Below are 14,716 nucleotides of genomic sequence, written 5' to 3' on the forward strand. Positions count from 1 at the left end.
AGTTTGGTTTGGTTTTTGAGACAAGGTCTCTTGTAGCCCAAGTAGATCTCAGTGTACCTAAGGATGACCTTGAACTCCTGATCCTCTTGAGTCTACTTCCAAGTGCCAGGATTACAAGCATGCATCATCACACCTGGCATTGAGGTACTGTGGATTGAGCCCAGGACCTTGTGCATCCTGACAAACACTCTGCCAGGAAGATAGACCTTTCTCCCAACTCTGTAAAGATGTTTTTGAAACACCACAACTAAGGGGTAGGAGGAAGCAGGTCTGCTACTAATATCCGTTGACCAGAGACCAGAGATGCTGATAAATATGACACAGCATGCAGGACAGCCCAACAACAAAGAATGATCTTACTCCAAATGCCAATGACAGAGAGGGTAAGAAACTTCCAGGAGAGGAGATTGATGGTACATTAACATAAATCATCTTAAGGAAAAGTATGGCGAACATTTCAATTTATTTTGACATAAAATGAACATATCAAGAGAACATCCAGACAAACAAACAGATCAAGAAGAAATTTCCCAAGTGTTCATGTTTGTCAAATGAAATGTATACCCATGGGTCTAGACTTGGGGTTGCAAATATTTCTGTAAAGGACTGAATAATAAATATTTTAAGCATTGCAAGCCATGAAATCTCTTTCCTAACTATGCATCTTTCTTACTACAACATAAAAAGCATCATCAGAAGCAAGGTCACTCTGACCATCCCTGCCTGTGTGTGTGTGAGAGCCGACATAAACTCTCAGAGTCACCGTGCCTGAAAATAGGTCATAACACCCTCATTCCTGCCAGGCATGGTAGCCCACGCCTGTGATCCCAGCATCTGGGAGGTGGAGCCAAGGAGATCAGGAGTTCCAGGCAAGACTCAGTTAGGTACTGAGTTGAAGAAGACAAGCCTGGGATACATGAAACTGTCTCAGAAAAACAAAAACAAAACTAACAGGGAGAAAAAGACCCTCATTCCAGGGGGATTCTGCCCTGCATATGTGAGGCAAGAATGCTGCAGAGAGGCCAAGAATCTGGACAGTCTTGCTGGCCCCTCAGTCTATTCCACCTTATCACATTTATGACAATGCCTTATCAGATTGCCACAAGACTGCCTATTCCTCTTCAAAGCTAAGAATAAAAAGAGTTTTCCCTGGATTTTGGGGTCTTCATTTCTGAAGGCCCCTGTGTCACATGAAACTAACTAAAAAGACTTGTTACGCTTTGTGATAGCTAATCTTGTCAACCTGACACACTTAGGAAGAGGAAGCTTCAGCTGAAGAATTGCTTCCACCAGAAAGGCCTGTGGTCATGTGTGTGGGCCAACGTGTTCTTGATTGCTCACTGATACAGGAAGGCCCAACTCACTGTGAGCAGCACCAGCCCTGGACAGGTGGGCCTGGGCTGTATAAGAGAGGGAGTTGAATGTGAGTTTGGTAGCAAGCCAGCAAGTAGCATTTCTCCATGGGTTTTTTTTCTTCTTTCCTTTTTTTTTTAATTTTATTTTATTTTATTTTACAATATAATTTAATTCTACACATCAGCCATGGATTCCCTTGTTCTCCCCCCTCCCGCCCCCCTCCCCTTCCCCCCAGCCTACCCCCCATTCCCATCTCCTCCAGGGCAAAGACTCCCCTGAGGATTGAGATCAACCTGGTAGACTCAGTCCAGGCAGGTCCAGTCCCCTCCTCCCAGGCTGAGCCAAGCGTCCCTGCATAAGCCCCAGGTTTCAAACAGCCAACTCATGCACTGAGTACAGGACCCAGTCCCACTGCCTGGATGCCTCCCAAACAGATCAAGCCAATCAACTATCTCACCTATTCAGAGGGCCTGATCCAGTTGGGGGCCCCTCAGCCATTGGTTCATAGTTCATGTGTTTCCATTCGTTTGGCTATTTGTCCCTGTGCTTTATCCAACCTTGGTCTCAACAATTCTCATTCATATAAACCCTCCTCTTTCTCGCCAATTGGATTCCCGGAGCTCCACCCGGGGCCTGGCCATGGGTCTCTGCATCCAGTTCCCTCAGTCATTGTATGGGGTTTCTAGCACGACAATTAGGGCGTTTGGCCTGGACATGAGTGGGGGTAATGAAGGGCGAGGGTTGAGGGAAAGAGAGCTTGGGGGAGCGGGAGATCCCAGCTGGATCAAGAACAGAGAGGGAGAAAAAGGAATAGGAGACCATGGTAAATGAAGACCACATGAGAACAGGAAGAAGCAAAGTGCTAGAGAGGCCCACAGAAATCCACAAAGATCCCCCCACAATAGACTGCTGGCAATGGTCGAGAGACTACCCGAACCGACCTACTCTGGTGTTAAGATGGCCAAACATCTCCATGGGTTTTGCTTCAAGCTCCTGCCTTGCATTCTTGCCTTGGCTTCCCTTGATGAAGGACTGTAACTTGTAAGATGAAATAAGCCCTTTCCTCCCTAAGTTAGTTTTGGTCAGTGTCTACCTTATTAATGTGTAAGGGTGGCCTATATGGTACTTTTTTTTTGGTTGTTTTGTTTTCTCAAGACAGGATTTCTCTGTGTAGGCCTGGCTGTCCTGGAACTCACTCTGTAGACCAGGCTGGCCTCGAACTCACAGAGATCCACCTGCCTCTGCCTCCCGAATGCTGGGATTAAAGGCGTGTACCACCACCATCCAGCAGCGCTACTGGTTTTGGCAGCAGGAAAGCTGAAGAACTGAAAGGGTCGTGGAGAGAAGATGAGGCTTGATGCCATGTGGCAGAGTTAGAATCCCAGAAGAGAAGCCAGAGAAGGCCACTGATGAAGGTGCAAGCCCAGCTGCAGTGAAGACCCCAGATTATCGGAAATCCCAGGACTTGGGAACAACAGCCAAGGACAGTAGCAGGTGTGGAACCCGAACCTATAACACAAGCTTTTGCTGTAGGTGGCAGAGCCAGAGAAGTAGGACTGCCCAAACCTTTAGAGGCTCAGAAGATCACGAATGAGTCCAAGCTCAGAAGACCACAAATGAGTCCCAGACTGTGGACAGGGAGTTTTTTACACTGTTAAGATTTTGGTTTTGCTTTGATCGGATTGTACCTGTGACCTGGTTCTTCTCTCTTCAAATAAGAAAGTATATAACTCATTTGTTTGTTTGCTTGTTTTTAATTTTACAAGAGCCCATAGTAAAGCAGCTTTGGACTTTTAAAGAGATACTGAACTTTTAAAGCATTAAAATTTTTAAAGATTTTGAGACTTTAAAAATTGGACTGTTATATATTGTGATATCAACATGAGATCTTGGGAACCAGAAAGGAAAAGTTACAGCTTAACAGTGATGTGTTTGAGTGTTCCATTGACAAGGGGTAGATCTGTGATAGCTAATCTTCGTTGTCAACTTAACACACCTGGGAAGAGGGAATCTCAGTTAAATAGCTGCCTTCATCAGATTAGCATCTGGTCATGTCTGTGGACTATTTTCTTGACTACTAATTGATGTAGGAATGGCCAGGCTGTTGTGGGCCATACCATCCCTAGCAGGTGGTCCTGGGCTGTATAAGAAAGCTAGCTGGATGTGAGCCTGGGAGCAAGCCAATTAGCAGCATTCCTCTGTGGTTTTGCTTCAAGCTCCTGCCTTGGCTTCTCTTAATGATGGACTAAATATATCCTGTAAAATGAAATAAACACTTTCTTCCCCGAGTTGCTTTTGGTCATAGTGGTATATCACAACAACAGGAAAACCAACTGGAACATGCTTTTCTCTGTGGAAGACTGAACACAGAGCCTCCTACCCTGAGCTAAATCCCCATCCCTTGCTTTTCTCTTATTAATCTTGTGTCACAGGAATGTTAGCTGTGACCTTTATGAGGAGTGAGGAAAAGGTCATACCTTTCTACCCCTCTACCAATCTCCAATAAAACTATTTATGGACACAGAAACTCAAATGTCCCATAATTATGTAATTATTTTCTCATGTCACAAATATTCTTTGAAAATTTTTTAATCACTTAAAAATGTGGCAAAAGAAAACGTATTAGTTCAACACACACGTGTACACACACACACACACGTGTACACACACACACACACACACACACACACACACACACACACACGGGGGGGGGGGGGGGGGAGAAAGAGAGAGAGAGAGCTGACCCCTGGGAAAGATGAAGAGCTGAGACAAGCTAGGACCTCGGTATTCTATGTCCTTGCAGGGCTGAATGAGAAGAAGGCTGCCTTATGTCTTGTGAGTAACAAATGTGTGCTTTTGGGCCTATGCTTTCAGGGTCTCCTAGCCCAGACATACACAATTTCTGTGCTACTTATTTATTTCATGTAACCCAAACCTGCCTCAAACTCACCACAAGCCCAGGCTGGCCTTTAAATCAAAGCAATCTCCCTGAATCAAAACTTTCCAAGTACTTCGATTACAGGTTCTCTTTTGTGCTCTTCCTCAACAGAAGTCTAGTTCGTTGGTTTTTGTTTTAAGATAGGGTTTTATGTAGCCTAGGCTGTCCTCAATATGTAGCCAAAGATAACCTTGAACTGCTCCTCCTGCTGGGATTACTTTACAGGATAAACTAGGCACCATACCTAGGTTATACTGTGCTGGGGACAAAACCTAGGGCTTTGTGCATGCTAGGCAAGCATTCTACCAACTAAGCCACAGCTCCAGGCCCTTGTTTGGTCTTATGAAAAACTCTAAGTGTGGTGATTAGTGTCTAGAAATTCAATGACTGACCCAAGATTGCCCTTCGAGCACAAGCAGTAGAGAGTCAGGAGAGGATCTGGGACATCCATACAGTAGACATCCACAATTACCACCAAGAGCAAGGAGAAGAAGAAGAAAGACAGTGGACAACAAGCTGTCTGTTTTCTGCAGAGCATTAGCTTAGAGCTGACACAGGATGGAGAGAGGGAAATGGCAAAGATGCCTACTACTTATATAGCTGGTAGACTTGGGAAAATTCAGCTACTGATGCTAAGTTCAGACTAACAGGTCCCAAAATGATAAGGACTATATGCAATGTGTTTTCCAAGCATTCTGAAGTTCTGTATGTATTTTAAGGGATTGAGGAATTGGGGAAGGGGAGAATGAACTAGATCCCAAATCAGTCTGTGTTTGACAAAAGGTGTTAGGTCATCAGGAAGCTTTTTAGAAACAAAGAACCCACTTACTTGTCAATTCAATAATTTCCATCCTCTTTCCATCTATATCCTGACCAACAAAACAAAGGTCTTTCTTCTCGAATTGGTTGATCAGGTTAGGGTTTACCTGGAAATACAAGAAAGTCAAGTCTTTGAACTACAGAGCAATTCAAACAAACAGCTTATGAAGAGGTCCTGCACTGGGTGGTAGGTTTTTCCACTGTAATGACCCTCTACTTAATTTCTATATTCAACACTCCAAATCTAATTTTAAATTCATGATGAACTTGAGATATGAAGTCTAATTCAAGTCATGTGAACCTGGGAGGGCCATGCTGTATCACTCAGAGATAGGATTCAAAACAAAAGACCATGGCAATATAAATATTCTGAATCAGAACCTTGATACCCACTACTTGTAGACATCCCTATATCTGCTGCTTCCCTGAGTTAAGTGTACTTAACAATCAGTGATGGCCAATCTTGGTTGTCAGTCTAGCTGGATTTAGAATTATTGAGGAGACACACTTCTAGGCATGTGTATGAGGGCATTTCCAAAGAGTTACTGACTAAGAAGGGAATATCCATCCTGATCTAAGCAGCACTACTCCATGGCCAGGGGCCCTGAGCTGAATAAAAAGGAGAAAATAAGCTGAGTACCAGCATTCCTCCTTTCTTCCCTCCCCTCTTCTTCCCCTCCTCCTCCCTCCCTCCTTTCTGACTACTGGCAAAAATGGTATCAGCTACCTTGTACTCCCCCATCATGATTTCCTTATAATGATGGCCTATTTCTCCTTAAACCATGAACCAAAGTAAATCCTTCCTTAAGTTTCTTTTGTCTGTATTTTACAAAGTAACAAGAAAGTAACATACACTATCTAACCCCAAATTCTAATTTTTAAATGTGTCTGTCTATAGTGTGCATGTGTATAAGCATGTTTGCATGTTTATGGGTACACATGGGTATGGGTGTATTTTGTGCACAAGTGTGCATGCACGTGGAAGGCAGCGGTTGATGTTGGGTGTCTTGTTCAATAGCCTCCTGAGGTGGGGCCTCCTACTGAACCTGGAGCTTGCCCAGCTTGCCCCAAGGATCCTGCCCTAGCCTTCTGTATGCTGGGATTATAGGCAGGCCATCACACTTGCCTAGCACTTATGTGGGTGCTGGGAATCCAAATTCTAGTCCTCACACTTGTGAGGCAAGCACTTTACCCACTGAGCCATCTCCCCAGGCCCCCAAATCGTAAGTTTGATTGAGGATTGAAATTCTTCTTTCCCTTGGTCTTGGGATTCTTATCTGTCTCATTCCAGAAGCTGACTCCAATTGGCCAAGCCAAATACGATAAACCCATTGTAGTGGTTTGAATAAGAATGCCCCCCATAGGCTCATATATCTGAATGCTTAATCATTAAGATTGATTGGCACTGTTTGAGAAGGATTAGAAGGATTAGGAGCTGTGGCCTTGTTGGAGGAAGTGTGCCACTGGGCTTTGAGGTTTCAAAAGTCCACACCAGGCAAGCATCTCTCTCTCTCAGTGTCTCTCTGTCTCTGTCTGTCTCTCTCTCTCTCTCTCTCTGCCTGTGGATCAGGATGTAGCTTTCAGCTACTGCTCCAGCTCCATATATGCCACCATGCTCCCGCCATGATGATAATGAACCAAACCTCTGAAACTGTAAGCAAATCAATTCAATGCTTTCTTTTGTAAGAGTTGCCTCGGTCATGGTGTCTCTTCACAGCAATCGAACAGTAACTAAGACACCCATTCCTCTTGGCTGATATTGTAAAAACCCAGGTTTAAGGTGACCAATGATCAGTATGGCACTAGCAATGGTACAAATTCACAGACTGACGGATAATTGAAGTTTAACCCAATTAGGACTGAGGATGTAGCTCAGTTGGTAGAGTGCTTGCCTAACATGCAAGAAGCTAGTTCAATCCCCAGCACCACATAAAACTGGGCATGGTCTTAGCACTGGGGAGGTAAGGGTTGGATGATCAGGAGTTCAAGGTCATCCTCATGTACATATGAAGTTCAAGGCCAATCTAGGATACATGAAACTGTGTCTCAAAAAATGATTGGTGGCACAAGCCTTTAATCCCAACACCTAGGAGAAAGAAGCAGGCAGATCTCTGTGAATTTGAGGCCAGCCTAGTTTACATAGGAGTTCTAGGCCAGCCAGAGTTACATGGTAAGATCCTGTCTCAAAAAAAAAAAATCAAAACTAACAGACAAACAAAAAAAAATCATACTAAAGGAAAGTTCTGTGATACTTCAGTTGCTGCTGGCAACCATCTTACAATGATGAGACAGACCACTCTGTGCAAATCAGACAGACAGAAAAGGGAGGCCAAGAGAACCATGGAGACAACAGGAGTCCCGGTTGTACCATGTTTCGAGTCTGTCTGTGACCTGAGCTAATAAATGTCTTTATTGTTCAATTGGTTTGAATCAACAACAAGCAGAGATTCCTATTCTTCCAAGCCAAACACATCATGATTGACTGACTAATCGCAGAATGACCATCCACAGTTCCACACGCCATGCTTGGCCTGCTGTAATCTCAGCTGTTAACTCCTCTTAGTCATAGCACACTAAGCCTCAAGCTCAATGTGAGCATCGGAAGAGGTTCTTGAGAGTTCCAATGCACCATACAAGATCCAGAAACTCCTTCCTGTGCCGGAAGCATTTAGCTCCTTGCTGGAGGTTACCTACCTTTCTCAAACCTGAGAAACAAGAGGCAGAGGTTAAGGAGGAATGGTGAGCTTGTTTGGGTCTAGGATAGTCTTTTTGCTGTGTCTGTTCATTGGCATTCAGGTTCTGTGATACTCTGCCATCATCTACTCTTTTATCACAACAGCTTCCTCTAAAAGCGAGAGATGCTAGGGAAATTTAGCAGCCTTACCTACAGATGTTACGAAGCTTGACACTTTCCCCAAAGGGCCCACTTACAATTGCTGGGGTTCATTGCACCAAGTGTCCACATCCCTCAAGAATTCAGATGAAAGGCATACCTCATAACGATGTCTGTGTCTTTCTTCTATATAAGGAACATCACCATAAAGCTTCTCTGTGAAGACACAAGAATGGAATCAACACTGAGTGATGAACTTCAGAAGCATAATATATCCATGGTAAGAGTGTAGAGGAAACCTCTGTGGTCTTCAACAGAGTCAGAAAGGACCAGACTCCAAGGAACAATTTAGATTTTCTTGTCTTCTGGTAGAAATCCCTGCAGCAATTCTCTTGTCCCTGCTTACCCAGTGCTAAGATTACAAGAGCACACCACCATGCCCAGCTCTTTACATGCTGCTGAGGATCCAAACTCAGGTTCTCCTGCTTACAAGGCAAGCACTGTACCTACTGAGCCATTTCCCCAGCCCTTATGCCCAATTTTTATGAGGTACTGGGGATCAAACCCAGGGCTTTGTGCATACAAAGGAAGCACTCTATCAAATGAGTCACATCCCCAGAGCCACCTGCATATTTTCTTACCCTACTGTACTGGGTGGTTTTGTGAGTCAACCTGATCCAAACTACAGAGTCATCAGAGGAAGGAGCCTCAGCTGAGGAAATGCCTCCTTGAGATACAGCTGTAAGGCATTTTTTGCAATTAGTGATCAATGGGGGAGGGCCCAGCCTGGGTCCTGGATTCTATAAGAAGGCTGAGCAAGCCAGGGGAAGCAAGCCAGTAAGCAGCACCCCTTCATGATCTTTGTATCAGCTCCTGCCTCCAGGATCTTGCCATTTGAGTTCCTGTCCTGATTTCCTTCAGTGATGAACTGTGACGTGGAAGTGTAAGCCAAATAAACCCTTTCCTCCCCAACTTGCTTTTTGGTCATGGTGTTTCATCACAGCAATAGAAACCCTACTAAGACACCTACTATCCACATTACTGCGTATTCCACCTTAAAAATATACTTTGACCCTAAAATTCGACTTCTGGACTAGGAGTGTAGCTCAGTGGCGGTGTGTGTGAGTGCTAGAGTGCTAATTTGGCATGCACATGATCCTGGGTTTTGGCTGGGGAGATGGCTCAGCATATGTAAGCATTTGCCTCAAAAGCCTGGCAGCCCAAGTTCAGTTCCCAAAACCCATGTAAAACACCAAATGTGGTGCACATCTGTAATTCCATCATTCCTACAGCAAGATGTGGGGGTTGGGGGGAGACAGGACAACTGTCTGGAAGCTTTCCAGCCAGGTAGCCTGGAGTACACAGCACAACAACTGAAATAAGAGAGACCTTCCTCAGTGAAGCCAAAGGCCAGGATAGAATCAAAAGTTCTTTGGCCTCTCTATACATGCACTGTGGCACATCTGTGCACACAAACATAATCATATATAAACACACACGGTATGGCACATATGTACCCACATACACAAACATGAACACACACACACACACACACACACACACACACACACACACACACACACGCCACAACTCTCAGAGACAGATTCTAGGTTTGATTCCCTAGTACTGCCAGAGGTTTAGGGTGTGGGGGTGAAATAAAGACAAAGATTTAACCACAAAGATGTTCACTGTTGCATTATTTAACAGACAACAGATGAAAACAAGCTAAGCATTAAGACGAGAAGACTGGTGGCTTAAATATCACCCCATTTACCCATGCTTCTTAATCAGGAGTGTGTGGCTGCAAATCAAGCCAAGAGGCACATGAACAGTCATGTAGCTGCACCACTACAGCTCAGAGCAGCACCTTCAGCAAGACCTTGGGCACAGCAACCTATAAGACAGATGCTCAGTGACTACAGGACCACATGGATAGAGCCAGTTCCATCCGCAAACTCCACTCAATTAAGCTACATTACTGGAACACCCTAAGAAAGCAGTGACTATCTCCACATCATCAATCCTCATGGTGCAGATCCCAACATGCACCAAAGGACAAAAAGGGCTGGAGTCACTGTCAAGCTCTACCAGAATCAGAAGCCATGCTCTGTTCAGTAGACAGGGTGGTATAGACTCTCAGACATCATGAAGCTGGAATAGGAAGTCTCAACTGAGAAAGACCAAATTAATGCCTTGTGACTTCATTTGAGCTTTTGAGAGTGAAGATCATAATCAAGCTTCTAGCTGCAATTCTGCCCATATACATGGTGATGAAATGAATAATAGTGAATAGTGAAGGTGTTTTAGAGAAGCTGGGTGGTGGTGGTACACACCTGTAATCCAGCACTCTAAAGGCAGAGGCAAGCAAATCTCTGAGTTCAAGGCCAGCTTGGTCTACAGAGGGAGTTCCAGGACAGCCAGGGCAGTTACACAGAGAAACCCTGTCTCAAAAAATCCAAAAAAAAAGTGTTTTAGAGAAAAGTGGGGAGAGTTGGGGCAAAAGGCACCTTTGGGAACTCCATCTGATGTACTGCCAAAGGGTGGGGAATTCAAGACCACCTTTGTATTAAAACTATTGGTTCATAAAAAATCAAATGAAAATGGGAAACAGCACAGTGATACACAGTTGGAAAGCAGGGAAGGAGGCTTTATGCCAACTCTGTGTGAACTTCAGAAACTGCATGTCTTATGAACTATTAATGGTGTTAATGGTGTAGAGGGATTTAAAGCCATTCAGTCTGGCTTCAGCCTTGGGTAAATAATCTAGCCTCGATGCGTCAGTGTTCCCCATCTGTGGAATGGGAATTATAACTGACTATCCCTACTTTATAGGGTCATTGTGAGGATTAAATAAACACAAGTATTAGGACAGTTAAGAAATCAAATCTATAACTGTTATTGTTATTTCTAGATAATGAAATAGAAACAGAAGGAAAGGATGTAGAACATAAGTTCTATGTGGTAAAAGACAAAATAGGGACCTGTCTGATTCTTAAGACCGACACTTAGCACACAGTAGGTAGTGACAGATTTGTGAGGAATAAATGAAACATGCATACATAATGTGCATAGTGTATGATGAGACCTTTCTGGAGATTTTGGTATTTACTTATTTATTGGTACTGAACACTAAACCCAAGCCCTTGCATACACTCACTAGGGAAGTGCTCTATCACTCACTGAGCTACACTGTCATTGTCGGTCTTTTTAAGCAAAGTCTTTGAGACAAGGTCTCACTAAATTCCCTGGGCTGGCCTTAAACTTGCTCTGTAGCCCATGCAGGCTTTGAATTTGTGATTCTCCTGCCTCAGTTTCTGGAGTAGCTGGGATTACTGGTTTGAGCCACCACATCCAGCTGTTTAGAATTTTTATTTTATGCATTTAAAATCTTTCTTGATTGCTTACAAATCTAGTAGAAATAAACTCAGAAAAGCAGCCCATGGTGATATCTTTAAACTTCTGTGTTAAGAATAAGCTTAGGGACTGGTGAGATGGCTCAGCAGTTAAGAGCACTCATACACATAAAATTAAATTTTAAAAATAGTAATATCAGAAATTATACTCATAAAGTCCCACTGCACAACTGTCCAAATGTGAGCTGAACAAGGATGACAATACTGAACATGTCCAACTGGATGGGGGAAAGCCCACACTGCCCCAACCCTACAAAGAACTGAGGAAAGCTGAGAGCGGGAGAGATGGACTTCTCCGGGAAGAGCACAACAATTGCTTGTCCAGTGCCAAACAGCACTGAAAGCAAATAAACAAGTAACATGATACAGACTCAACAGGTTCTAGTTATCCTGTCATCTAAAATCCACTTGCTTGGTCATTTTGTTTCTCACTGCACCCCACTCCATAGCGTTGGCATTTCGGTCCCCAATAAACCTCCTTCTACCCATGGAGTGGTCCACTGCAGTGGTTTCACTGTGCCATCACTTATACTTGCAAGGCAAGCGCTTTACCAAATGAGCTATCTGCAGATTTATCAGGCATTTGAGTGTATACCATTTGAGTGCCTGGTGCCTAAGGATACAAGAAGGGCATCTGATCTTCTGGAACTGGAGTTAGAGACAATTGTGAGCCACCATGTGGGTGTTGGCAACCTAACCCATTTCCTCTGGAAGGGCAGCCAGTGTTCTTAACCACTGAGCCACCTCTCCAGCCCAGTGTGTCAAATTTTCAGGAATAAAACATCACAATTTAAACACACTATGCCTGCTTTGTTTAAACATTGTAGTGCTTTGTTATCTTTCAAGGATTTTGTTTGTTGGATGCTGAAGATAGAGCCATGTGCATGTTAGACAAGCACTCTACCACTGAGTTATATCCCCAAGCCTCTTTATCTAAGAAAGAGAGAAAACAGGAGTAGAGGGAAGAGAAAGAACCTATAAGACACAAAGGTTATTTGCTCCGCTCTCCTCAAGCCAGCCTCACCCCAACCCACTCCAGTGCAGAGGCTCACCAGGGCCTCAGACATGATTGGCAAATATTCCACCAGTGAGCTATACCTCCAGCCCAACTGATTCCCATTTGTTATAGAATACTTGTTTACACTGTAAAGGTGTGTCTTTGCCAAGGAACCTTCTGGCTGGTTTAATAAAGAGCTAAATGGCCAATAGCTAGACAGGAGGAGAGTAGGCAGGATTTCCAGGAAGAGAGAGAACTCTGGGAAGAAGAAAGGTAGGACTAGCCAGAGAGAGACAGAGAAGAAACAGGAGGTACAGGACAAAAGAAAGGTAACACCATGTGGTAGAATGTAGATTAATATAAATGGGTTAATTTAAGTTATAAGAGCTAGTTGAGAATAAGCCTAAGCTAAAGCTGAGCTTTTAAAGTTAATAAAAAGTCTCCATGTCATTATTTGCAGACAAAAAAAAAAAGTTCTGAGTAGACTTGGTGCTCCTAGCATGCAAAGACATGGCTCTTTTTAGAGGCCTGCTACTGAGCACTTGAATGGGGTTTATGAGCAGTGGCATGCTACTCAGTGGTGGGAGACTAATAGAAACAGCTACCTCAGTGTGGACCCAGAAACTTCCCAGAGCTGGGGCAGATAGACCAGCTCCAGGCCAGGCCCCGCAGGCATGAGGCTCCACTCTCACCAACCTGAAGGGGGCAGAGCCAGCCACCAGGCCATGTGCTAAGTGGAAGGCCTAGCTACTGCTTAGCAGTTTGTTTGGTTCAAGAGGTCGGAGAAGGCTGCAGAAGCACAAAAAGTCAGGTCCAGGCTGAAAAAAACTCTGAAAAGTTTAGTGTGCTTAAAAATGGGCTTTGATGCTAAAGAAAGAAAATGGGGGGGGGGGACTGGAGAGATGGCTCAGAGGTTAAGAACAGTAGCTGCTCTTCCAGAGGGCCTGAGTTCAATGCCCAGCAACCACATAATGGCTCACAACCATCTGTAGTTAGATCTGGTGCCCTCTTCTGGCCTACCTGCATACATGCAGGTAGAATACTTGTATATATAATAAATAAATCTTTAAAAAAAAAAAAAAGAAAGAAAATGGGTATAGATAATCATAGAAAATCAATCAATCAATCAATCAATCAATCAAAGTAGGCTTGGTGGTGGTGGTGCATGCCTCTAATCCCAGCATTCGGGAGGCAAAGGCAGGCAGATCTCTGAGTTCAAAGGCAGTCTGGTATATAAAGCGAGTTCCAGGACAGCCAGGACTGTTACACAGAGAAACCCTGTCTCAGAAGAAGAAGGAGAAGGAGAAGGAGAAGGAAGGAGGAGGAGGAGGAGGAGGAGGAGGAGGAGGAGGAGGAGAAGAAGAAGAAGAAAAAAGAAGAAGAAGAAGAAGAAGAAGAAGAAGAAGAAGAAGAAGAAGAAGAAGAAGAAGATAGACCTTGTGGCACAGACCTGTAAGCCCAGATACTCCAGAGACTGAGACAGGAAGATTACAAGTTCACAGCACACACAGGAGGCAGAGGCAAGTGGATCTCTGTGAGTTCAACGCCAGCCTGATCTACAGAGCAAGTTCCAGGACAGCCAGAGCTGTTACACAGAGAAACCCTGTCTTGAAAGTATCCCCACCAAAAAAAAAAAAAAAAGTTTAAGGCATACCTAGACTGCAGAGTGAATTTAAGGACACCCTGGGCAACTTAATGAGACCCCCCATCTCAAAATAAAAAAGTAAAAAGAATTGGCAATGTAGCTCAATGGCAAAGTACTTGCTTGAGGCTCAAGTTCAATGCCCTCTACCAAATTAAAAAAAAAAAAAAACATTTCAGAAGTATTTTTTAAAAATGATACTGTAGCTCTTCCTGAGACTTAGAGGCCGGCCCCCAGCTCCCATCTGGCCCTGGACTTCCCTTCTGAAGCACAGGTGAGTGCCCTAGCTTGCCCCCGACCCCATCCCTGGGCACCAGCCACTCCGGGGAAGACCTGCCCAACTTGGCCCCAGGTTCTGGTCACAGGGCAGGTGCCCTTCTAGCCCCACTGGGAAGGATCCCCTTCTCTAAGACCCCTGGCACACCCTGCAGTCTCCACGCCCTGCCCCCACGCCCATCCGCCTGAGCCCCAAGCCTCTTCCTGAGACTTAGAGGCCGGCCCCCAGCTCCCATCTGGCCCCGGACTTCCCTTCTGAAGCACAGCACAGCACAGCACAGCACAGAGAGCTCCCATCTGGACAAGAGAGAAAGACTTCCTGAATCTGTCAGCTCTGTCTGAACCAAGTGTGCGGATAAGGCCAAGAACGAACCACAAGGAGATGGGCAGACGTCAAGGCAGAAACACATACAACAAAATGAATAGCAATACACCATCACCA

General features: G+C 44.5%; 1 protein-coding gene across 4 annotated transcripts in view; it reads right to left on the reverse strand.

Annotated features, from left to right (window-relative positions):
- Positions 1 to 14,716, reverse strand: part of Ctps2 (CTP synthase 2) — a 131,025-nt gene that overhangs the window by 23,425 nt on the left and 92,884 nt on the right. For all 4 annotated transcript variants that reach the window (XM_059250553.1, XM_059250554.1, XM_059250555.1 and 1 more), the window contains exons 15-16: positions 8,107 to 8,162; positions 5,124 to 5,220 (exon numbers count right to left, since the gene is read on the reverse strand). In XM_059250553.1, coding sequence (XP_059106536.1) covers positions 5,124 to 5,220; positions 8,107 to 8,162 — 153 coding nt within the window. The remainder of the gene's footprint in view (positions 1 to 5,123; positions 5,221 to 8,106; positions 8,163 to 14,716) is intronic.

The sequence above is a fragment of the Peromyscus eremicus genome, chromosome X, assembly GCF_949786415.1.
Source record: "Peromyscus eremicus chromosome X, PerEre_H2_v1, whole genome shotgun sequence".
In the NCBI taxonomy this organism is placed as follows: domain Eukaryota; kingdom Metazoa; phylum Chordata; class Mammalia; order Rodentia; family Cricetidae; genus Peromyscus; species Peromyscus eremicus.